This window comes from Pteropus vampyrus, unplaced genomic scaffold (assembly GCF_000151845.1).
Source record: "Pteropus vampyrus isolate Shadow unplaced genomic scaffold, Pvam_2.0 Scaffold15, whole genome shotgun sequence".
Lineage (NCBI taxonomy): Eukaryota > Metazoa > Chordata > Mammalia > Chiroptera > Pteropodidae > Pteropus > Pteropus vampyrus.
In genome coordinates, this window is record NW_011888796.1 from 16,110,446 (window position 1) to 16,135,632 (window position 25,187).

Sequence of the window (25,187 nt, forward strand, 5' to 3'; positions counted from 1 at the left end):
AAATTTTCACAAACTGACAATTTTAGATATGATTATAAAACAAAATAAATACTATATATTATTTCTAATAATATAAAATGAACAAGCATAATTCACTTGTGCCATCCTACCTCCCGTTCATCAGTGACTATCAGACTAAACTCTTTTTTCCTTTGTGTATTTAAAACTGACGCAGCTCACGTCCTACTCCACATAGGTGTACAGGAGCCATGGTAAATCATCCTCTGAGCAAATATAAGTTTTAGTACTTAGAACCTAAATTTTGTGAGAAAAGCAGGAGCTTAGAACCACAATTCGAAATGATCAATATGAATTTACAAAATTAACATTTCCTCTAATGGTATAAGGTCTGGCCAAGGAGTCTATTAAGCACTTTCCTTTGGAAGAAGATTTTACACATTTGCTTTATCAAATTCTTCTCTTTTCTCTGTTCTCCAAAATGGTGGTCTAATTTCAGAATCTAGTTTAAGAGGGTGAGGGTTGGGGGTGGTGCTGTTTCTTCTGTTGACCATTCCACTCTTCATGGTCAAATAAGTCTACAATAGCAAAAGTTTTTTGTTGTTTTTTTTTTTAAAAATGTGTCAAAATGTTTGAAAGGGTTTTTCTGGAGTTATTCAGTTTGTATTTCTATTAGCTTGAATCCTCCACAGGCCACAGAATCTAGAACGATGCTAGCGATCACCTAGTCCAATTCCTTGCCCCATAAGGAAATTTGCTTTATAATATTCCCGACAGACAGGCATCCTGTCTTTTCCTAGAAGATACTAGAAGACATCCAATGATGAGATTTCAATGATTCTATGTTGGGTAGCTTAAATTTTTTTTTTTTTAAATTCTTTCTTATTCTGAGTCTAAACATGTCTCCCTGTAACATAGAGCTGTAGTGATTAAGTCTAATGACAGCTCTTCACATATTTGAAGATAGTTATCATGTCTCCACAATGTTTTCTTTCCTGAACGAACATCCTATTTTCTTCCTATGATCATTTGCTGTGTTTGATTGCCTTCTATCCTACACCCTCCCATTAGTAATGACACCCTAACAACATTCCTCTGCCCCCAAGTAGCCCATGTGCTTCATGGGAAGATGGCTTCACCCTCAGCTTTAGGGGTGGGGCATGTGGTTCAGGGTTAACTATTCAGCATTATTTAAGTCCCCTGGGCTCAGGGAGTTAAACGGGTCCAATCAAACTTCAGTCTAGGGTCTCTGATTACCTGTGGGAAAGAGATCTGCTCTTTTCCACTAAACTGGGAAGCAGGTAGCACTGAAACCCCAACAGCCATTCTTGCTCTGTGAAGGGAGCAGCCTACTAAGAATACAGTCAAAAGTGACTTGTTGGATCAAGCTCTACATAAAACCAGCAATACTTGGCTTTTCAGTCACACAATTCAATAAATTCCTCCTTTTGTTGGGTTTTCTGCTCCCTGAACCAGAAAGCTGCCTGGAAGGTCTCAGGCATGATTTCACTTTCTCTACCACTGTGGTCATCTTTCTCTAAATGTGGTGTCATATGTGCATGTTCCTCATAAATGATGACACCCACACCTGAACACACCGTGGACTGACTGGTTTAGATCACCTTGTTCTGGACACTATACACTATTTAGCAGAAAGTTGTGGAGGCTGCTAGTACATTCACATTTTTGACAGCCATATCACATAGTTGGCTCAGCTGAGAGAAACAGAGACGTATACAAGTCTTAGACCGAAAAAGAATCACTTCTTTCCTTTCCTGTACTCTTCTATTTCTTATGGGTTTCATACTGACAGTATGTGGGAGTCAAAGTAAGTGAATGATTAAACCAATTACAGAATCTAGACAAGTCTAATGAAATTTCCACCTGTTGCCTCTCCCTTGCAACAGAAACTGCATCAGCCTTTTATTTGTCTAGCTGAGGAGAGGTCTGCCCAACACTGAATCAGAATCATACTCTTGGGGCCTGAAAGGATCTTAAGGTTTAAAATCTAACCTAGCTCTCTGCCCTGGTCTGATCCTTGAGTCCCCTCTTCATTACAACCCTGATGACCAGGCTTCTGCTTGAATGCATCAGTGATGAGGAGCTTAAGTCTTATGAATGTCCATTCTACCTCTTGTTCCAGTTCTACCTTCCTGACAGTATGAATCCATGTCTTTTCTTAAAACGAGAACCCTCAAATATCTGAAGACAACTATTATATCTCCTTGGAAGCTTTTATCCTTCAGGTATTAATACTGGCAGGGTAGAGAGAGAATATAAACATGGAAGAAAAGAAAGGGGACTAAATTATGAAAATCTAAGGATGTGTATTGATTCTTAGTTTCTCCTGATTCTAAAATCTACTGTGCCAACATGCAAAAAAAGTAAAGTTAGATCAAACCATTAATTAATTGATACACATACGTCTATCAAGTACTTACTCTATGCCAGGCACTGCACTAGACTCTAGGACCTAGAAGATGGATAAGATACAATAGTTGTTCTGCAAAAATTATGTAACTTATTTAAGGTCACTGAAACTTAGTGTCAGAGCTAAGACTTAAGCACAGGGCTGCACTCTCCTCTAAATGCCACTGGATATATGGATCAAATACAATTCCCTGGATTCAGGACACTGTATTTCTAAGACAGTTTCCCCTAACAGGCGACGTTTCTGGGCATTGCTAGGAAGATTTTCTTTCAGGGCTAAGACTCCACATATCATTGCACTTATTATTATTATTATTTTTTACCATGTTGTTTTTGACAACATTCTTTGGCCTGAGATTTTGAGATAAACTGCAATTGCAGCAAATATGTGGTTCATATGGGATTAGGAGGGAAAGAATCTTGAAATACATCACACATAACCATGTTAATTCACATGTCTTACTAGCTTGACTGTAAATGAAATTCAAAACAGATTTAAAGAAGTCATGGATCTAGAATAAACTGAATAAAGTTTGACTTCTGTTTCAGAGTTTTAGTTCATACCTCTAATATTTTGATATAGCTAAAATTAGGTTTCAGTACACCTCATTTGGTGATAAGAAAGGTGGGTGAAGGTATGAAAAAGAGGAAGAAATTGCTCAAACAAGATGAAAGGAGACCACAGAAATATCTAGTCCAGCATTTTTAGACTCCATTTACCAAAAACTCTTAGTTCCTAGAAGATATTACTTAGATGTATTTTTTAAATTAACAGATAAAAGCAGAACTACTCCTATGTTTGTGTGTGTATGCACGTGTGCATGTGTTGAAGAGTGGATTCCCACCCACTCTAAGTCCTATCTTTCCATGATTCTGCAAGTTACTGACCTAGAACACCTCTATCATTTTCCAGATGAGGAAACTGAGATCTGAAAAAAACATAAGGTCAAACAACTAACTAGAAAAGCCAGAGCCAGAACTCGGGTTAGCTCTATGTGTCTATTTGGAGCACAAGCCATGTATTGACAATATTTTAACTTGTGACTTGTTGGGTGTGCCATTTGCTGCCTCCTGGTCCCCTCTTCCCTGAGTCATTGACTGTTTCCGGCTGCCTGGATATAAAGGAGGCATAGGGTTGTCCAAAGAGCAGGGGTTGGACTGAGGCCTTTGGCTGGAAGTCTTCTTTTGTTTACTGTATTTTACCAAACTAGAAGTAAGACCACAGCAAAGGTCTTTTCATGCCCAGAATGGCACTCTCTGCGACCTGTTTCTAAATAGAAAACAAGAGATTATTCTATCCCTCAGCTCTTCTTTCCTTCTCTCCATGGTGGCCACCATCTGTAGATCTGACAGTATACAGCATAACAAGAGCCCACACTTGGTTCTTCTAATTGGTTGCTTTAGTTTCCCACAATTCCTTGGATATGATACCTTGGCTCTGTGCATAAACAGACAACTGCCTCTTTTCCTAGCTCCTAGTTAAACATCTAAAAAGCAATCTGTGTTCAAACAAAGCTTGGCCAGGTCTGCCCCCTTTTTAACTTAGATGCCAAAGAGCTCCTAGCCCTAAATCTACCCAAGTTTTCTATACTGAATGGTGATAAGTGAAACACTAGAATACAGTAAAAGTCTATTGCTGCTGCTACTACCACCGTTGAAGGCCACTCCCCAGAGCCCCCACTCCAAACCCAGGGATCCACACCCATCAGCAATTACCTGCCAGGCATGGAACATCCTGGGATAGCAATTTCCATCTCTGCAGACACACCAGTTGAAGGCAGTACTTCAGTGGATAGGTGTGTAAAATAGGAATGGCCATATGGGCTCAAAGCCTCTGGGTGCCCTATCTCACTTTCTCCCTGCCCCCCATCCCTCTAGAGTGGGGGACAGTCTAACCTTGTTGCTGAATACATGGTTATCATGAGTAATTTAATAGCCATGGATCCCTACTTTCTCCTCTATAAAATATAGGAGTTGGACTAGATCATTGTAAGATCTTTTTATATCCTGAAATTCTATGATTCCATGAAGTAGCAGACAGCAACCAGTAAAACCAAAGGGGGAGAAATGCAAGGCCTCCCAGACCACAGAACCCAAGAGAAAGAGAAGATGGCAAAGTCACCACCTGAAAGCCAAACTGGGTACCAAATTCATTACCGCAAACTTCGATTCTATTTCTGGGGGAAACTGACTACTTCAGAATTGTAAAAGAATCATGATCCCCAGTTACTGAACTAAAAATGACTAGATTCTGTATATAATTCTATATACTATGATTGTGATTGTGAATGATAAATTATAATTCAAAAAAGAAAGGCTGTAAAGGAAGGCTCTTATGGGATTAGAAAAGTAATTTATTTCAGTCCTATCCAGTGTGAGACATGGTCATATATTTTCAGAGTTACATAGGTAAATCCCTAAAGTACTTTCTGGAAATATAAATAATACTAATATTACCTTGCTCTTGTTTACCACCTTATATTTTTCAAAGTGCTTTCTTAGGCATTAGCTTATTTGATCATGACAATTCCGCCCTTTCCCTCACCCCCAAGTAGTCTAGAAAATGTCCTGTAAAGTGCCAAGTCAAATTCACAGAGCGTAACAGGGAACCTCTCAGAGTTTTATCTCTTACCTGATAATTCTCCTTGGGATTGAAATGCCTGGAAAGTTCTTTCCCATGCTTCTAGCCTCCAAGCCTTAGCTCAAGCGTCACCTACTCTGTGAAACCTTCATGACTTCCTGAAGTGAGCTGACTTCTTCCTCTTAAGGGCAGAGCATAACACTTCTTGAAGGGTTCCTTTTACACTGACTGCCATTTGTCTGGTTTTTCTTCTCACTGTATTAAACTCTTTGAGAGCAAGGACATCTGTTTCATTTCTGTACTCCCAGTGTCAGGCACAGAGTACATGCTTAATGAAAAATATATGTTAAATTAAACTCAAATGTATGTCATACAATAGTTTAGAAGGTGATATAAAATCAAATCCATGGGGTTATTCTTTGAAAAAAACAAAACAAAACAAAACAAAAAACAAAAGATAGGAATCGCTAACACCTAGCTAACTAAATATACCTCAATTGGGGTATTAACAAGTAACTAACCTTTAATAGAAAATTCCACATTTCTAAGCTACCCACACTTTCGGGATGATTTCTCTTCCATTTCTGCTCTATTTTAAAGATATACTAGGTACAAACAAACAGAGACTCATGGACATGGACAAGAGACTAGTGGTTACCAGAGGGTGGTGGTGTGGGGAGGAGGGATGGGGGTAAAAGGGGTCAAATATGTGGTGACAGAAATAAATTTAACTATGGGCGGTGAACACACAATGCAATATATATGCCTTACTATTGAATTGTACACCTGAAAATTACTGGATTTTGTTAACCAATGTCACCATAATTTAAAAAAAGCTATAATAGGATCCTACATCCTATCTTTGGCATAGGCTAAGCAAATACATTTATGAGACCTTTTGACAAGTATTACATAGATACTGGGAGAAGAATTTGGCACGGGCAGTTAAAAAATCCCTAATGAGATGCGTGTAAGTGTGTGTAAGTAAACATCTTCATATTACTTAAATTTCATCTTTGCACATTATATAACATAAAATCTGATTTTATGGCTTGAAATATCAGTATATTTTAAACATTTATATCCTATATAATGAGGACAAAAATAAACAATGAATTAAAACATGTAGGCTAGAAATCTGTTTAGGGAAAAAACTGCCTGCATATTGCTTTTTTGGACTTTTACCAAGTAAAGATGAGCATCTAAAGTTTGGGGCAATTACCCATTGCTGTTTCTTTCCTTTGATTAGAGAAATTACACAAAAAACTGGATACTTAGAATTTACTAAAATCCTTGATGTTCCGAATTTCAAAAAGTTCATGCAACAAAGAATAGATTCCAAACACCTCTTTTCAAAGAAGGCAAAATTTTTAGGAATTACTGTGCAATTCTAAGTCGGTCTAGGCATAATCAGTACATTCATTAATACATAAATAAGATAGTGATATCTATCGTCTAAATTTAATTAAATAGAAAATTGTTAGATTACCAAAATTAGAATTAGTAACAATGTAGTCAAAGGTTTTTACAACATGAATAAAATTAGGTGTAAAAATTCTATAATTAAAAAAATTCTAGAATTTGACATCAGCTTTTACAAAGTGCTTAATATTTTAAAACAGTTCTCAGAACATATGTTTTCTACTCTATTATGGGACAAATACTCTATCCAGAGCACAATTTATTACTACAAAATAAATGAATGTTTAAAAGACAGTCTGTCAATTGAAAAAAAACCCACACATTAAAATAGCAGGTTTCTAAGCCAAGTTAAACAAAATATTTTCTCCTTGACAAGCTGCTTACATTTAAATGAAAACAGGGCAAATTTGGTCAATAATATGGATTGCATATAATAAAAGGACCTTAGATCATGTTAATACAAGGATCAGAAAGCAGTAACTTCAATTAAAACCATCCAATTATTTAGCAAACTTTCAGATACAGCAAATAAATTAATCTGTTTTAAATGAAAGTGCTCAGATAAGTAGCTTGTTGACCTATGAGTCTCACTAGTAGCAATCACAGCAAAGTGAGAATCTGCTGAAGCAAGGCAAAGCCCTCAAATCAAACAAATGATATTAGTAATCAAAAAGCATCTGCAAGACATACTTCCTTGGTTAGTGGCAGAGGATTCTGACCAAATGCCACCTACAGCTTCCCCTTAGATTGTGATGTATAGTGTGAAGGGGGTAAACATATTTCTCTTATGAACAACTGGGGTATTTTGCTTTTAACAGATATTTTTATTTCAGTACTATCTTGTGAAAAAGGCCAGTCGTTATACTATTAAGAATGCTTGTCTTTCACTTAAAATCCTCTATTATCCACTTATGTTTAACTTGTATTGGGATTTAAGAATGCCTCTTTGAGACAAGTAATATGTCATCATTTTGTTCAGCTAACAGGCCTGACAGACCCTGTCTCCTTGAGTTAAGAACAGTAGATCTCTATTTCGTACATTGGTGGCAAAAGCTGGCTGAATAAATGAGAATTAGCCAATTGGTAGAAAAGGTTTTTAATCCTAAAGATCCAGACTTTCCTTTTACCTTAGCCTTAATTATTCTATTTTCCCAGATGACAGTATATTTTTTTCAATAAAAGTGATCTCTATGTATTGTAATAATTTATTTGAATGTCATTCTTATGTATTTTAATAAATAACATCACTATTCACTATATGTCTTGTTTTTGATCCTTCTTACTACTTATCATCTTCTTTATTTGAAACAGATTTTTAACAGATAATCTTGATCTTACAACAATATCTTGCTTGCATTTTATTCAAATAATTCTTAAAAACAGCTTAAAAAGCCGTTTGGAATAACATCAAGCTTGCCATCAATCAAACGAAAAAATTCCGCTGGCGGTTGTATAAACATCAGATCAAGTCTGATGTCTTCAAGGATTTCAGAGTGAACCATAAAAAACTCCATTAACTTCTGACAAAGAATGCAAATTAATCACAACATGGGGTGAAATGAAATTAAAGGCTCTTTTCTAATCAATGACAAGGCAGGATGAAATATTTGTTACTCTCTCTGCACTCAGACTGCCTAGGATGTTTGCACTTCCCTTGCAAAGCCCCAAATGTAAGGTGTGAGTACAGATTCACCCACAGTCACTGTTTAGCCCTCCCATCAATCCCTCCCCCCCCCCCCCCCCCCCCCCCGACCGAGCTATCTGCTTACAAGTCGTGGAGATTCACAAAACACACTAATCATCTGAATCTCAGGTGCATCCAATTTGTTATTCACACTCTCCCATGCCAGTGAAAAGCCTGGCGCAGACAGATGCACCAGGAACCCTAAATGACAGTTTTGGCCTCCGGAAGTACGATCACTACAGCAAAATCTAGTACAGCCTCCAGGTGAAATGTCTGGAGCTCCATATGGAGCAGGGAAAATTAACAACAAGATGAAAATCACTGCAGCAGCAGGGAGCCGGAATTTTTGAAAAAAAAAAAAAATGAAATTTAAAGATGAAGAAAGAGAAGTAATAAATTAATGGAGTGTGAAAACATTCAAAGCTTTACAATACCAGGGGCACTATTTGCTCAGATTTTTTTCCTTTTTTTTTTAACTTCAGGTCATTTTGATGTAATTTATTAACCAAGATCAGGAAATGTAGCCAAAAGAAGAACATTTTTATACATGCAAAGTATTTTAAATACATTTGTGTCTGTATTATCTTCACTTTCCTGTGGCATTTTGCTTTTACCAAATTTCCAAATGCCAGAGCTGGCGCATCCCGAGAAGTCGTCCTAATGGATTTGCTATCATCCTAATGCAGGGCACTACTGTAAAGTTTGAATGAAGGATGACAATTTTTAGCAGGCAATCTTTTTCATTTCTCTTAAATTGTGGTGTCATTAAACAAACCATTGCCCACCATCATGTTTTTAAGTCAACTAAATTTGGATCTACATGATTAACTATACACAGCTCCAGTCCTTGTCCAGAACTGCACATCTTTTCAGATTACTATTAAAGCTAAATTGTTCAAGAAATTGAGATACTATCTGTTTGTAAAATATTTAAAAACACAAATTTTCATGATCCTATCACAGAATATGCTTCACAGGCACCCAGAATTTAATGGCACTGGTGTCAGTGAGAGCTCTGGGGCCCTGCAGATCCCCCTGTCACTCTGCTAAACACACAGTAAGAAAAGCAAAAGGGCTCTAGGGAATGGTCCTGTCATCGTCTACAATGGCACAACCCTCCTATGTTGAGCATTTTTCATTTACACAAGAGGCCTCCCTGGGGCAAACAAGGCAAACCAAGACAAGTGCTTGGTGGGGCTAAGTAGGAAGAGCAGTGGTATGAACAGCCAACCAAATTCGAAGTACACAGAGCCAGTCATTGGGTTTAGTTGTCTCCAAGTCCTAGATCTAACTGTACCCATTCTTCCCTAAGGCAAGGTGCCTCGCCTCTCTGCGCCTCGGTCTGCTCATCTGGAGGCTGGGAATAATAATCCCTGGGGGATGTACAGCCTGAGTCAGATCACAGAAAGTGCTCTGGAGCTCAAAGACGGAAAGGTGCTAGATGAATCCAAGACATCGTTGTTCTTCCTATTATAAGTTACAGTAATAAGGCTCTGCATTTTTAGTGGCTCCCCACCTGAACTGCATGCCAATGAGGCTCTGCAATTTTTAAGGCCTAAAGGCAACTAAAATAGGTAATACTTTCAAATACCAAATAAAAGCCCAACCCACAAAACAATGAAATTCATATAAAATTATTTCAACGAAAATTTATATTGGTCCCAGGCCACTGACTCTGATATTTTCCCAACATCCCTCCCTCATCTGCATCCCCATGGGGTACACACTGTGTCATGGGCAGGAAGAGGTGCTGCTAACGATGCTGTCAGCAGCACTGATGCTAGGTTGGGGGAAGGACGAGTCTTGAAGCTAGGCTTTCCTCTCACTTTCCCCTCTGCTCATTTTATTCTGTTCCAGTTCCAGCTGGCAAGTTGCTGAGCACATCCTTTTGCAACCTTTGATTGACAATTAGAAATTCTGTTTTGTGCTACACCCCAACATCAAGGCCAGTGGGGTGGCCCCTTGTACTTTCCTGAGTGGTTTCATATCCATCTCATTTCACCTGCATACTTCCTCGAATCAGGTAGGAGAGGTAAGTATCAGGATCTTCACTTTAGAGATAAGAAAACAGGTCTCCAAGGGGTCCAGAGCAAGAATTAAGGCCTGTGGTGACCACAGTTTGTGGCAGAATTTGTTCTAATTCTCATCTCTTAGCTCCTGATCCAGATCTCTTTCCAATAGGCCACTCATCTTTACAACTTGCCACTAGTGAATAGGGTTCAGATCTGGTGCCCTAACCGACTCTCAGTTTAGAGCAGCAATGCCCTGGCACTGTCCCCAGCCATGGGTATAGAAGGGATTCAAAGCTGTAATCTTAAGGATAGATGAAAGGTTTTCATGTGTTCAAGGACCAAACCAGTGACTGTGACAATTGGGATGAGGCAGTCCTCATCTTGGTAATAGGACACTGCTTCGACTCTATGGCTGCTTTGTAAGGTGGTGAATTTCCTATCACCAGGGGTGTTCAAGCAGAATGTGGATGTCTGCTTTCTAGATACTGTAGAGGCTTGATTCAATGACGTCTAAGATCCCGTCTAATCCTGAGAGTTCATGATTCATTCCTGACTACTCCACTTGGGGTTCAATGAATGGCACCAAACTAGCTGTGGTTCAATAGTGAGCAAATCAGCCATTCTGTTTGCCTAATTTATGAGGGGAGGCTATCTCACAGAGGCAATACGGGCCAAAGAGAAGGTATTATTTCATAATCCACTCTCTGTGATACTATAAACATTTTTCTTCATGTGCTTTATTTGAGGGCAAAAGGGAAGGGGCAAGAAAGGAATTTATAAAGTATTCTTTTCCGATCTTCAGCCTATAGTACAAAGCCTGTAAAATAAATGTCAACTCTACCAAAAGTCATTACTGATTCTTGCAACAAAGCACACAAATTTCTGTTGAAAAATCTAGGAAATAGACTTGATGGCATCAAAGCTGCTTCTACTTGAAGGAAAAGTCCTAATTTGGTAAGAGTATTCTATCATAATGCAAGGAGTACAGTTTCCCCCCAATTCTATCATTAAGGAGGAAGTTTGGCACATTAGAATTCTACAACTTCCACTTGACTGACCAAGTAAACGCATATTCAGTCAAGAAAACAACACTGAAAAGGTATAAAGTCTCTTCCCAAATCTGAATAAAGCCTTCAAATGCTTCATCTGTCAAATGCAATGGCAATCCATTTCTTAGACTTAATCACTTATCCAATCTCACTGATTAACTACCCCAGACATTAGGAATCTCAAGAATATAGCTACATTCTCAATCTTTCGCATTTTTATTAGATGATTTACAAGTTTTTTTTTTTTACCACAACTTGTTTGAGAGATAGAGTATATAGGGCCTCTTCTCTTCATTTAGAAAATTCTAGGAGACTGCATAAATTGGTCAAACAATGAATTGTTTAAAAATTACTGACAGAATAAGCTCTTACTGAGATAAATATTCTAATGAGCTATAAATCCTGAAAATGTGATTTTAATTTGATAGGCTACCTAGAGCTAAGCAGCCAGGCTATATACACTAAAATCTCACTAAATGTTAGCATGTATGCCAAGCAATATACTACATTTTAGATTTTCTCTTTAAAAAAAAGATTATGTTTAAACAAAGAAAGCTACAAATTTAAAAAGACTAACACTCTTGAACCTAACAACTTGGACAGTTTCTCTTCCACTTATCTGATGGCTTTAACTGTAAAAGAAAAAGGATACAAAAGAGACATTTCAGTGAATGAAGTATCTTTAAATGTCCACATGGGTACCAGGAGGATTTGCTTAAAACTGCTTATAAATATGGTAGAGAGAATGAGCCCCGTCCTATTATTCAATAACCATGTTTGTGATGCATCTGCATAATCTAACCATGCATAAATTAGTATGTGTAATACAACACTTATTTGCATAATAATAGCAAGTTAATAGATGCTTAAAGAGCAGAGACCAACACCACCTTTAAATCAGACATGCCTCCAGGCACTTTGGCCTGTACAGACCAAGATGCCAGAAAAACAGTGAGCATCAAACCAGAGGAAAACAGTCAAACCATTCATTTTTTATCCCTCTAGACATTTTACTTATTTCCCCCCACACACTGGGGAATCATTTTCAAACTACAAAACAGCTTTATATTTTAAGTGCTAGCACTCATCTATAACAAAAACCTTAAAGAAATTATAAAGATTATCTTCAATAATGTAATATAATGGATAGTTTGTTTTCTTAGAAATGTGAATAAGAAGGGACAAATTTTTAAAAAAGAATATATTCAAAATCGCATTCACATAAAATTGGGGCCTATTTGCTTAGCAAAAATAATGACTTATTTAGATATTTTTACCCTTCATCTCAATCCTTTGGTTTGAATAATTTTAATGAATCCAAAGCTCAAAGTACCAAGGAAAGGCTGTGCCTCTCCCTCAGTCTCAATATGAGCACATGGTACCGGGCTAGGATAAGGGAAAACATCACCAATGTCACACAAAGAAAGAGCACGATGATGGGCTTTCAAGCTTTAACAAAGAGGAAAAAAATCTGGAGTTTAAAAAAATCAAAAATCAATAGAGACTTCTAAATGACTCCTTTAAGATATCACTTTTCAATTTAATAGGACAGATTTATTTGTATGTGGCTCAAATGTTCACAATTGCTCCCTGCACCTTCATACATAGGAATGAATGTCACAGTGGCAAACGGCAGTAATGAACAATCTTACCTGAGGATATGGAAACCTCCCAAGAGCAAGCTGGGAAAGGAAATAATATTTGTCTAGTTATAGATTTGCATGCAGGGCAGATCTCCTTAAGACAGACAAGTACTAAATTTCAGAACTGCATCCAGCAAATATAAAAGGCTCACAACCTCGAATGCACAAACTAAATGATTACTGTAATTACATTAAGAGTTGTATTTAGAACGGACATTTTCACTGGACAATGTTACATCCCCAATAAAATATTCTAACTTTAACAACTAAACATTATCCTAATGTGATTTCTCTTAAGAATATTCTCAGCTGTATGGGCATTATTCACATTTACGTGCGTGAGTTTCTTCCAGACAGAGATGTAAACTATAGATGGAAACCGCTGGCTTTTCCTCTTGTCAAATGGGAACACCTAATTGTTTCTAGCCCACAGCTCTGTAGAGTTTTAATTACAAGTATATAGGAAGGGCTGTAAGAAATGGGGAATGAAACAGGAAATAAAAAATTTTGCCATTATTTCCAAGTATTTGTTAGTTTTTTTTTTCATACATTTTCTATCCATAGCTAGAAGAAAAGAGCTACAACTGAGAAAATGGCTATTTCATGACTGTGAAGTTAGAATTGTAGGTCTAAGTCTGAAACTGAAAGTAAATCCTTAGAGCTTCCAATTTTGCTTGATTTGTAAACTGCTATGTGTTTTCCAGATTAGTCACTTAATTTTGGTCTTTGGATCCTCACCTGTAAAAACAAAATGATCTGATCAGGAATAGTACTGATATAAAGTAATAAGACTAAATTTACCAAACATAATGTAACTCATTAAAAGAAAATAATGGCAAAATTTTGCAACTGCATAATGCGGCCCATCCTTAGGCATAAAATTCTTTAATGTATTTGTAACTATTTTTGAAGTAAAGTTGCTATATCAGGGAACTCTGAAGCTAGAATGGATCCTAGAGATCATCAATCCAATTTACAGATTAGAACCCCAGAGTCCCACTGAAGAAGTTCCCACACAGTTCCTTGAAGCCTAGGGACTAACCCCAAGGCTTGCAACTCAGCCCAGTGTTCTTTCCAAAGAGTTACACTGCTTTCTAGATCTTGAGAAATTGTGCATTTACTTCAAAGACAATGATACTACTAAACATCTGTGAACTCTTCTTTTTGGAATTATGTTTAAAAACACTTTAACGGGAGAACACCTACTTTATTTTATTAGAATCGCATCTTATCTTGGACTCACAATTATATTCCGTGGCTTTTTGATTGTGTAAATTATTTGTTGATTAAGGTTTAAATAGCCTATGGGTTACCAAAACCCACCGCCACTTTCAAAAAATAAATATATTGTTCCTTACTAAGGATAGACACGAAAATGCTGAGGTTAATTTTCTAAGTTCTAAAACTAGTTTTGAGCAAAAGCAATATAATAGAAATAAACCATATAACCATGTAAGGTGACTGCTCTGAAAGGGCCAACACTCATTTGGATGTATATATATAATTATATATATATATATATGTTTGGAATACCTGATTAAGTTTCATTACCTTGTACTCACTTCTTATATATTCAGAGTTCATTGATTTTCAAGATATAAAGTTATATTATCACTATTTCATTTGGTGGATATTGTTAAATCCTTTGAGTATAAATAACAAAAACATCACGCGATGTGGTGAAGGAAAGAATGTGAATGCTAATCAAACTCTCTTTCAGTTTTGTGTGATTGTGTTCGTTGTCTATATAACTGCTATTACTTAGGAAGGAGAGGGACTCAGCTCTCCACGGCCCTCACTCCACCCCCACCCAATATAGGCCTTTGATTTGCCTTACATTTTGTAAATACAGTGTATCTCTGGCTAGTGAGAGTGTGCACATGGTTTCAGGAGGAGTCACCATGCTCTACTGTGGTGGTAAAAGGTGAGCTGGGTGTTGGCACTATTCTGTATTGAACTGACATGCAGTGACAGCTCACTAAAAGCTGTCAGCTATTATCACACTGATCTGTGGATTAAGAGTTTTGCATATTCTTCCATTTAGACTTAGAAAACTACCAAAAAGAGGGTCCCTCATCTAAAAAGGTTAACAGCTTCATAACTACTAGAAAACATTTAGAACATTCTATCTCAAGCCCTTCTATGGGTACTGTGCCATTTACATGGGTACATGTTGAACATGTCCGTAGGGTCTATGGAAGAATTCTGCCCACATGGCTTACCAGCAGAACAAACTTGCCCACCATACATGCAGTTAAAATCTAAACTAGTTGGCAGACCATTGGTTCCTACAGTTTAAAGAACTAAATAAGCAATAATAACTGAAAGGCTTAAAAAAAGTGGGATAAGGTGAGATATGTAAATTCTTCCCACTTCAATATAAAGCCTCAAATTCTTAAGTCATCACTGTTCCATGGAGAGGCCAGGCTACAGCTGACTTGGGAACATGCTCTCATCTACTTGGATTCTCCTGTCATGACTGGTACAAGGTAATGAGCATAGCTGGTATCATTCATTTACTCTGTGAGATACTGCCATGCAGAAGAACACAGAAAAAATTCAGTACAGGCTGGCCAGCTGGGAGCCTCTGTGCCAGTCTTCTTGGGAACAGGTGGCAGTCCTTGAACTAGTGAACTCATGATTCTTGGGACTGGCTTTGCTTTGTGTGTACTTTCCTGACATCCTGTGGAATCTCAGTACTACTTGTGAGCTACATTCCTGAGAGAACTGCTTCTAAACATCTTGCAGGTCTGACCTCTTTTGAGTCAGAAGAGAGAGACTGGTTCCTCGTCCTTGACCAGAGCAGCACAACAATCACTTCCTCTCTCACAGAGTGTCACCACTGGGCTGCTCCAGCAGCAGAACAAGGATTCCAATTCTGCACCAGTGAAAATTGGCAGTGTCACTTTTAGGTTGGCACCAAAAGCGGTCATTTTAAGGCCCCAGGAGAGGGAGCTCCCTTCCATGTATGTCCCTGTCCTTCCAGGTTTCAGCAGCTGCAGTGTTTATGTTCCACACCATTTGTCTTGTGGCAAAATAGAAAGAAATATATAGCTAGGTCCTAGAATCCTTTTACCAAATTCAATTAGAAGGTGAAAAAGGAAAAGGCTCTTACCAGATATGGCTGCATGAAGAACAAATTCTTTATGAGGCTGCCAAAAGTTAAAATAAACATGGAACCCTCATGGGGAAGAGGGAGCACATATGCTATGAGTGAATATTTCAGAGACAGGCAAACTGGGGGCCATTCCGTCTTTTACCCCTACTGGTCTATTAATCTACTTGTATTTCCTCAGTTTTTATTGTCAAGGTATTATAAATTAGGAAACTTACAAAAGAGAGTATGTAATCTTCTCTGAAATGGCCTGCAGATATGTCACTGTACTAAATGTGTTTCAGATTTAATGAAGCTTTAATGTCCTTTTTAATTTTGCCTGTTTCTGTATCACCAGGGGTCGGGCAAGGCAATCAGCACTCAAGAGGGTGGTTTAGTTTAAAACTAGGAAAAAACTCATTTGCTTATGAGTTGCACTGTATTTTCTTAATTAAATTTACTGAGTAAAATGGTTTAAGTTCAGCCAACCAATGACCTCTGTATGTAGATTTAGATTTATAAATAGGTTAACAGTTAAAGAAAAAAAAAAAAGAATCACAACAAAGCAAACAGATTAGGGCTAAGCCAATAGAAATCTTTGCTCTCTTTATCATCTTTACAAAAGAAGCATTTAAATATAGGCAGCTTAAGTCCAGTTAAAAGAAAAAAGTATATTGAAAAATTGGACTCACATAAGCGCCAGCAATTCATCAAATGACTCTCATATCCTTTTCATTCCCAGGAGGAGATTGGCTCACTTCTAAAAGATTTGGAAAAGTTTTATTATTATTTTTTTTTGGGGGGGGAGGTTAGAGGTAGGGCTAAGGGCGGGAAAAGATTCTGTTTAATGTTAAATAAAAAAGTGCATTTTAATTCCAAATATTTAAGATTCAGCAAACTGCTAAATACTCTGTTGTGGGAGATTTACTATGTAAAAGGAAGAAAAGCACGCTCTGAAAACATTTACCAGTTGGGAATACATTTAAATAACAGTAAACCACTAACATTTCACTGTAAACTAGGACTGTTCCTAAGTGTCATTTTATTGATCTTTGATTTGTCCAACCATCATCTATGAAATACTCTTGAATTAGTAGCATTTGAATATGTTGGGTTTTCTAATTTAAATAACAAATGTAAGTGTATGTGGGTATGATCATAATATTTGCCAAATATATAACAAGCGCATGATAGAAACCTTAGTATATTAACAAAAAGTCAGAAGATATTTATTTACAAAGCAATAAAAATGGCTTCTGTTGGTGATAAGAATAATTATCACCATGAAGTCAAAAATCATAAAGAGAAAACATACACTCTAGCCAGAAAGTAAATTCAGGACACAAATTCAGGATATGTTTTTGGTGATCAAGTCTCCCACTTAGAATATCAACAATGTGGGAGTAGTTTCAAATTTATAGTTACTCTGAAGAGCACAGGAGTTTTTACTCTTAATTTAGGCATATTGTATGTTTCTCAGCATAACTGCAAATTGAAAATAAGCATTTTCAATATAGCCAGTCATCTAGCCGAAGGAGGACTTTATAGTCTGAAATGTTCTAAAATTTGTTCTTAATTACCTTGTATACATTTTACACAATTAAACTGCCATCTAAGGATTTTGCATTTAGATTGTGCACTGCAGTTAAACCTTCATTTTCTAGAAATGCAGTAGCCACTTTGGAACATTCAGACACAGGGAAACTTTAAAAAATCAGACTTAACTACTGGATTACATAAAATTCCCTAGGTGAGACTTCATCCCAAGACCAATTTACACAGTCCTAGAGAGAGAGTTTAAATCATCTGAAACTATGCTGGTGAAGAACCATAATAAATATTAAATACCTCAAAATCTACCCTAAGATTTTACTTTTCTTTCCATGTATCAATTTCACTGTCCTCTTACTGAAAGGTTTAAAAACAATCCAAAGGATATAACAGCAATTTACCAGTGTTAAAGTGCGATGGAGGTTAAACTGACAACAAAGAACACAGAAACACAAAGCGTCTTGAAGTAGGGTTTCAATTAAATGTGGAGGATTTAGTAACGCAGGACCCAAAAAAAAAAAGAGTTACAAATTAATTTAATCTTCTGCCTATAGTTTGCAGCTGCACTCCAAAGTGTCTAGGGCTTAAGAACAAAGCCTTGAAAGGCCTCGGAGTGAGGAAAGCTTCAATTTTTAATGTATAACGCCATTAGCTGATAACTTGTGGAATCTGCAACCCCTGTGGAGGGGCATAAGTGCGAGTAACAGAGACTGATGAAGTGACATATTTGTTCATGTCTAGAACTATGAGGAAGAGGGTTATTACTAACACCATCAGACCCAACAGAAATATGCCCTAATAACCTTTGGGACCTTCCACGTTATCAGTTCTCACTACATCAAATATATTAAAGTCAAAACCTAATTTGCTTTAATTAAAGACAATTAGTTTGTTTTACTATTATTGTTTTAACTTGTATGATATTATAATATGTTGCAAATTAAAGATGGGATAATAAATATAACAAAAACATCAAACTGTGTACACCTTTCCACCCACGCTTGGTGAAATTAGCTTATTACTGGTTTCTATTTAAAAAAATTCAAGGACATCATCATAAAAAGCGGTGTAGAAACATTTCACTCTGAAAACACAGTGAAACCATGCATATCTCTCTCTTATTCAATTTTATCTTTTTTTCACATAACACTTTCCTATAAACTCTCAGGATTTCTTTAACACAAACAGAATTATGGCCCAGTGGAGGCACCAGAAGCTTAATTAATTTGCCCAAGGTCATACTATAGGTTGGTGGCAAAGCTTGTTAAATTACTAGGAACTCTGGGCTCTACAGATGTTTTGGCAATGGCAAAGGACCCTGGCCACAAAGGCCCCAGAGACTTCTAGTGCAGTGGGTGAACCACGGCAAATAACTCATTATGCCTGTGCAAAAAGCGCCAAGTGCTCCTGAGAGTTCGCAAATAACATTTTCTTTGTGTAGAAGGAGCCTAAATGTGAGGTTCCAATAAGGAGTGCTTCTTTGCATGTGCTAATATTTAAAAAAGAACTACTTGTCTTCATCAGAGTCCACTGATAAAAAGAAAATTTATTTAACTTAAGGACCCTAAACACAGTAACACAATGAAATAAATCAAGTAATTCTCCATCATTCAGAAGGTCCTGCATTCTATCCCAGAGATTACTAATAATAACAGAGAAAAGACGGCATCACAAATAAATGTTTCTATAGTTTTGTTTTTTTTTAAATCAGCAATGGGCTTATTACAGTGGACACTTAAATGGGGAGAGGGCAACAGTAATTCACAAGTACAATATCCTAAGCTGTTCCTTTAATTGCTTTATTTGTTTCACTGTTAAAAATGATTGCTTGCTATAGCCTAACCATGAATGCTGAAAAGCATGATACATTGAGGTCTCAACCTGGGCAAACTGTACCTAAACTTACACTTTATTGCAGCTTAGTTCACAATCTTCACCTAATATAGGGTTATATCCCAGTGCAGCAGGAGGATAAATCATCCTGGAATATTACTCTGGCAAAGTTTAGCTGTGACTGGAGCATATGTGCTTTCGAGCCACTGAAGCAAAGGCCCATAAAATACACTAATTACTGGAAGTTATGGTCACTGAGTGATTGATAGCGCTCTGCAAGGCAACTTCCTCATTTTCAGCTCTTCTGACGGGGCTCATCCGCCACACAGCAATTATTAATTCATGACCCACCCCTCAGGCACTAGTACCTTTACTTCTAATTCTCCAGCTACCAAACTACTGCTACAGCTGGACACTGTCTTTCTTCATTCTGATGGCTGGGTAAGGATGATAAAAAGTAGATTTCATGCTAAATGCTATTGTTTGAATCTTTAAACACTGCTTGGTCTAATCCTGCTTCTCCTTCCTCTCCTATTTCATTTGCAATGTTTTCTCTCTTTCCTTAAAAGCAGCTATGTATGTATATGTATAAATATGCATATGTGTATATATGTATATGTGTGTTTGTATGTATGTGTGTGTATATCTATATACTACATTAGACCAAAAACTCTGACTGAATAATTTTTTGGTTCAATAGTATGGTTTAAATGCCATATATAATTTCAAATAGGCGAGTAAATATGAGGTAGCTAATTAATTTTTAAAAAAGAAAAACAAAACATCCTCCATTTAAAGAGGCCTGCTTTGTCAAAAGTTTTGAAGACACTCTAATCATTCCAAGTTGATTTCCATTAGTGGCTCTATTCAGAGCAATGCTAATTAAAATATCTGGTTATAAAACTAAAAGTCTAAAAGTCACTTAAAAACAACTACAAAGGTCCCTTTTTGATGGTGTTCTATGCATTGAGAAGAAATTCAGAGTGAGAGACTGAATTAAAATGAGACAAAGTTCAGTCATGACAGATAAAAACATTCTACTTTTCCAACAGGAAAAAAAATTAAAATTCTTCAAATTTTTGCACAACTCAAAATGCAATACTGAGGGTAGTTTTCCTATCTGGAATCTGAGATGGTGTAACAGATGAATAAATGGAACTCCAAGCTACCTATCTTTTCAGGACTTAGTTCAAATTGTTCCTCTTCTGTTGGGAATTAGTCCCAGAAGATGATTTTGAAGACAATTCATACCACTCCCTGTCTATACCTTTCACTGAACAGTGTATCACATACTACACCTGGTGACAATTCCTAATGTTCTACATCTTCTTGTGTCTCTAATGCCAGGTAAATTATAACTTGTTGAAGGACAAGCTCTTAAGTCATAAAATTTTATATATTCTGCATGACAGCGGAAATAGTATTCTGCAGTAGGCTGACACCAAGCATTTGTTGATTATGATAACCCCCTTATGGTGATGTCTCCTAGAGCATGGGGGTGCATGGTTTGACTGTTTCTAAGCTGCAATAATTTAATGAACACACTATACAAAACTCTTCAGTATAAGAGGTTGATAAGATGTCTTAACTGGCAAGACACTCTTATACATCACTGCTTAGAATAATTACTGTCACATATTTAGGCATTATGATTAATTTAGGAGGCTTATTTCTTATTAAAGACTGAAGGGTTGCAAGAAGGAAAAAGATTAGCGTTAACCATCCCAAATCCATCTCATATGCTTAATAATTATTTTGATCTTCATAATAAGAATTGACACCCTTTCAATGTTTATGTGATGCTGACCTGTGTCATGACAGTGGATAACTTTAATCATAACAGTCCCTAGATACCTAGCTTGAGGGGGTACAGGAAAGATGTCTCCATTTCTAAACTGCTCCCTGGAGTCATGTAGCTGTGGGTACCTGAGAAAACATCAGTGCTAGGGTATAGTCTATTGACCTTAACCCAGTCTATACTTCTATTTCTAGACATTTCAAAGTCAAGGGAGTATAATCAGGTAATATTCTCATACTTCTGGCCTCTGTGTGTGTGTGTGTGTGTGTGTGTGTGTGTGTGTGTGTGTGAGAGAGAGAGAGAGAGAGAGAGAGAGAGAGAGAGAGAGAAGAAAAACACTGATGTGAGCCCTCCCTCTCACCCGCCCAGTCCTATGCACTTCCATTGCATGTTTCCTTACCTTTCTCCCTAGTCAAGGAGCTCCCAAGGGCAACATTTATATCTTTACTGCCAGCACAGGGTAGCACTACATAATGTTTACTGATTAGATGTGTTTTTATCTACCTACTTCCTATTTCAGCAGAAGTACTAGAGATTAGGTTGGTTTTTGTTTTTTTAAGAAAATAAACTAGGCCTTAGTTTCTAAAAAAACAATGGCAATTGTACATTTCAAAATATGGTAAACTGAACCAGCTATAGAGATAGTATAGGTAGTAATCCTGTGAAAAGCAGTCTTCTTGACTAATGAGCAGAGTCACGATAAACCAGTCTTCTCCTTTCTCTAACTTCCTGCTCATTCATATTTATCATTCATCATTTTTCCCCCCCAAACTACTTGATCTACTTTTCTATAACATAATGGAAGAAGCAGACTTTAATCCAAAGTGAGGATACATGACTGCTGCTATCTGGTCTAGTCACTTAGACTTTCCTGGAAAAGTCCTTTAATTTCTCTGGATCTCAGTTTCCTTATTTGTCATATGGGAACACTGATGTTATATAGTGGAGCAATCTTGGCTGCCTTAAATTACTGACTTTTCAGTCATGTCCCATCATAGTGGGGAGAAACTTACATGAGATAATGAATATCAAATGGCTTTAAGTGTTATGTATACATAACGTGTTATGTTGTTACCCTTCTTGTCAGAATGGTACTGAGCAAGAAGATGTTAATGGCTACGAATAAGAGGAAAGTGCACCAGAGTTCATGTCAGAAGTCCCAGATTCCAGGCTCTTCTGCACAGTGCTAGCTGTGTGCTGCCACTGTGGGCACATTCCCTCCTGCCTCTGGACTGAGCTTCTTCATTGGTAAGAGGAGGAATTTGATTAACAAGTTCTAAAGTCTCTCTTCTAGTTAAAAAAGATTTTGGTCTCTAAATACAAAACAAGGTGTGTAAAAGTTTCTTAAAATGCTATGGAAATGTTAAAGTTATTATTATTCAGTTCAGGACCAAAGTATGTAATATGGTCTGTAGGATCTTCGAGAGGATTTTTAAAGCCAATACAGGTTGATAGATTTGAGTATTGATGGAATTCTAGGAGCAGTGGTTTTTATCACTAGATATCTCAAAGGTAGGAGCAGTGCTTCTCTGAATTATCACACTCAAAGAACTTCAGAGTTGACAGGTTATCACTAGCAGACTGGCCCCTTCTTATCTTTTAGATCTCGACTCAAAAGTAACTTCACACTGCTCAGTTACCATGATGATAAAACACTATTTCTAACAAGTTATTATTGTTAAGTACCCTTCTTCAAAATGTAGGCTCCAGGAAAGCAGGGATTTTGTCAGATTCATTCCCCAAGTGACCGGCAATGTGCCGGTTATGTCCCCCACTAGTCCCCCAGGGACTAGTGCAGTGCTGCCACATAACAGGCACTTGACAAAAATTTTCTGAGGGACTAATGGATAAATAAATGTATCTTGTCAAACCTTACACCTGTCTCTTCTACAAAGCAATTTTTTTCTTTCCGTGAAAACAAAACAAAAAGCTCCAAGACAAGTGGTTATTCGGTCACTACTTAAATATCCCCAAGAGTTGGGGCACTTTACTCTTAAAGGCAATGATTCCACTGTTGAAGAGGAAGGGTGTAGGGGTCTATCCACTGGAAAGTTCGTCTTTATACTGAATAGAAAACCATGGGATTTTTTTGCGTTAGCTTCACAAAGTTCAGCCTGCCAGTCATAAGGCAGCAGCCATCCGTCACCCCTCTTCTCTGCCAACAATCCTTCAAACATTTGAATATGGGTTGTCAAATGCTTGCTTTGTCTTCTCTTTATTTCTTTATTCTTCATATCAAGACTTTGTCGATTTAATGGTTTTTTTTTAAGACCAAATTGTGTGTATTTGTGTGCATACACAATTTGGACATGTGCTGCTGTTGGAAAAACTTTAAAAATCAGTCTGAAATCCATCAAAATAATAAAATGGTTAGCTGGGACTGCTAGCACCTGTTCCATCTTGTTTTGTCCATCTCATGGTTGTTCACGACAGTTCTGAACACAAAGCAAGCTCAACAATGCCTCATTCAGTGGGAAACTCTTCACTTTGTCTGCCAGTTTCACATTCACTACAATCACTGACAACCTTGGAAAATGCACATTTAAGCATGGTAATCTGAGACAGCTGGATCCCTTCACAAACCTTGCAAAGGGCGGAACTAGTCAATCCATCATATGCCAAAGGTCATTTAAACAGCTCCCTCTTGCAATAGGTTACAAAAAATTTTAGACCAAAAAAAAGACAATGGAAAAAATCAAGTTAATTATAGAAAGGGGAGTAAGAGCAGAGAAATGAATGGCAGAAACTGTTACATGTTCTTTCCTAAACATTCTTCAACAACGAGGAGGCCCATGACCAGGACTCTAGAATCACACTCCTGCTTGCTTTCCTATACACTCTTCCACTGAAATTTCCTTGGTGTTTGGGCGCTTTCAACTCTGATCCTTTTGCTTCTGATTGTTTTCAGTATAAACTTCTGATCAACAGGTAAGATGTTTCACTAGATGGAGCAGCAGACTAATAATAACATTTAACTTCCACTCATATTTGTGACAATAATTGTAAAAAGGAAGAGGAGAAAAGTATCAGTATTTAAGTGGATCATACCAAATGCCAAGTTTTTATGGTCTAGACAGTCTGACAGCAGCTGCTCATAGGGCATCCAAAGTCATCCGTCACCCCTCAGCCCAGGTTCACAATCACCAAGGGCTGGAAAGGCAAACAAAGCCGCAGCTGTAGACCACTAGAGACAGCTGTGTCTCTGGGTGTGTTGTGTGTGTGTATGTGGTGTATGTGTGGGGGAGTGTGGGTTGGGGAATGGGTTCTCCTGTATATTTAGAAGCAAGAACCAAGTCTAGGTAATGTTTCATAATTCTTGTCATCTGGTAAACACCCAATACATAAATGAGGATGTTATTTCAAAGAGAAGCTTACTTCTCAAAGTAACTTTATGGGGTTGTTAATGTTAAATGAAAGGGTTTATAAAAAAGCTGAGAATATTGAAAGTGCCTACTTTCAAAAAAATATGTATTTACTATTATTATCATCTACCTCCTTTGTTATACTGTAGGTTCAACAAGAAAAGGAAACATGCCTATTTTATTTACCACCGTATCCCCAGCACTTAAAGCGTTTGGCACAAAAAAGCTACCCAATAAGTACTGGAGAAATGAATGAATTCTAATGTTATCTTCATTTTACAGGTAAGAAACTGAGAGTTGGAGTGGCAAAATGACTTGGCCAAGATCACACTGATTGTTAAGTGGTGGTGCCAACATATCTGGTTAATTCAAAGTCTGAGCATTTTAACAGTTCAAGAATTAAAATGACAGCCCTTGAACATGGAAATGATATCATCGAAAGATTTATATACTCTTCATCAAAATTCTTCAGAAGATTCTGTCAAGGGTACTGGGCTGGGTGATCCCTGCTACTTTTAATACCTTTATTTTCATTTCACGCCTCTTTGTTTGCTTGTAAATGTAGAAGATCACACTTCATTTTCTTGGTATCTAATGAGTCTTATCTAGCACCTATTAAACAATATATGTAAAGGCAAATAGAAAAAGAAGAGATATATTCACAACTTTTAATATTTCCATAAGACAAGGTAGTTATATTCAACTATGTACTTTTTATGCTAAATTTTCCTTGGGAAAAATTCTATTATAAATATCTATAGAAAATTTTT

The 25,187-nt window shown here is 37.1% G+C and overlaps 1 protein-coding gene across 8 annotated transcripts in view; it reads right to left on the minus strand.

Annotated features, from left to right (window-relative positions):
- Positions 1–25,187, minus strand: part of MAP2K5 (mitogen-activated protein kinase kinase 5) — a 245,476-nt gene that overhangs the window by 69,211 nt on the left and 151,078 nt on the right. For 4 of the 8 annotated variants that reach the window (XM_023527273.1, XM_011385905.2, XM_011385892.2 and 1 more), the window contains exon 17: positions 12,789–12,818. The exons of the other annotated variants lie outside the window; for them this stretch is intronic. In XM_023527273.1, coding sequence (XP_023383041.1) covers positions 12,789–12,818 — 30 coding nt within the window. The remainder of the gene's footprint in view (positions 1–12,788; positions 12,819–25,187) is intronic. 8 annotated transcript variants of the gene reach the window in all.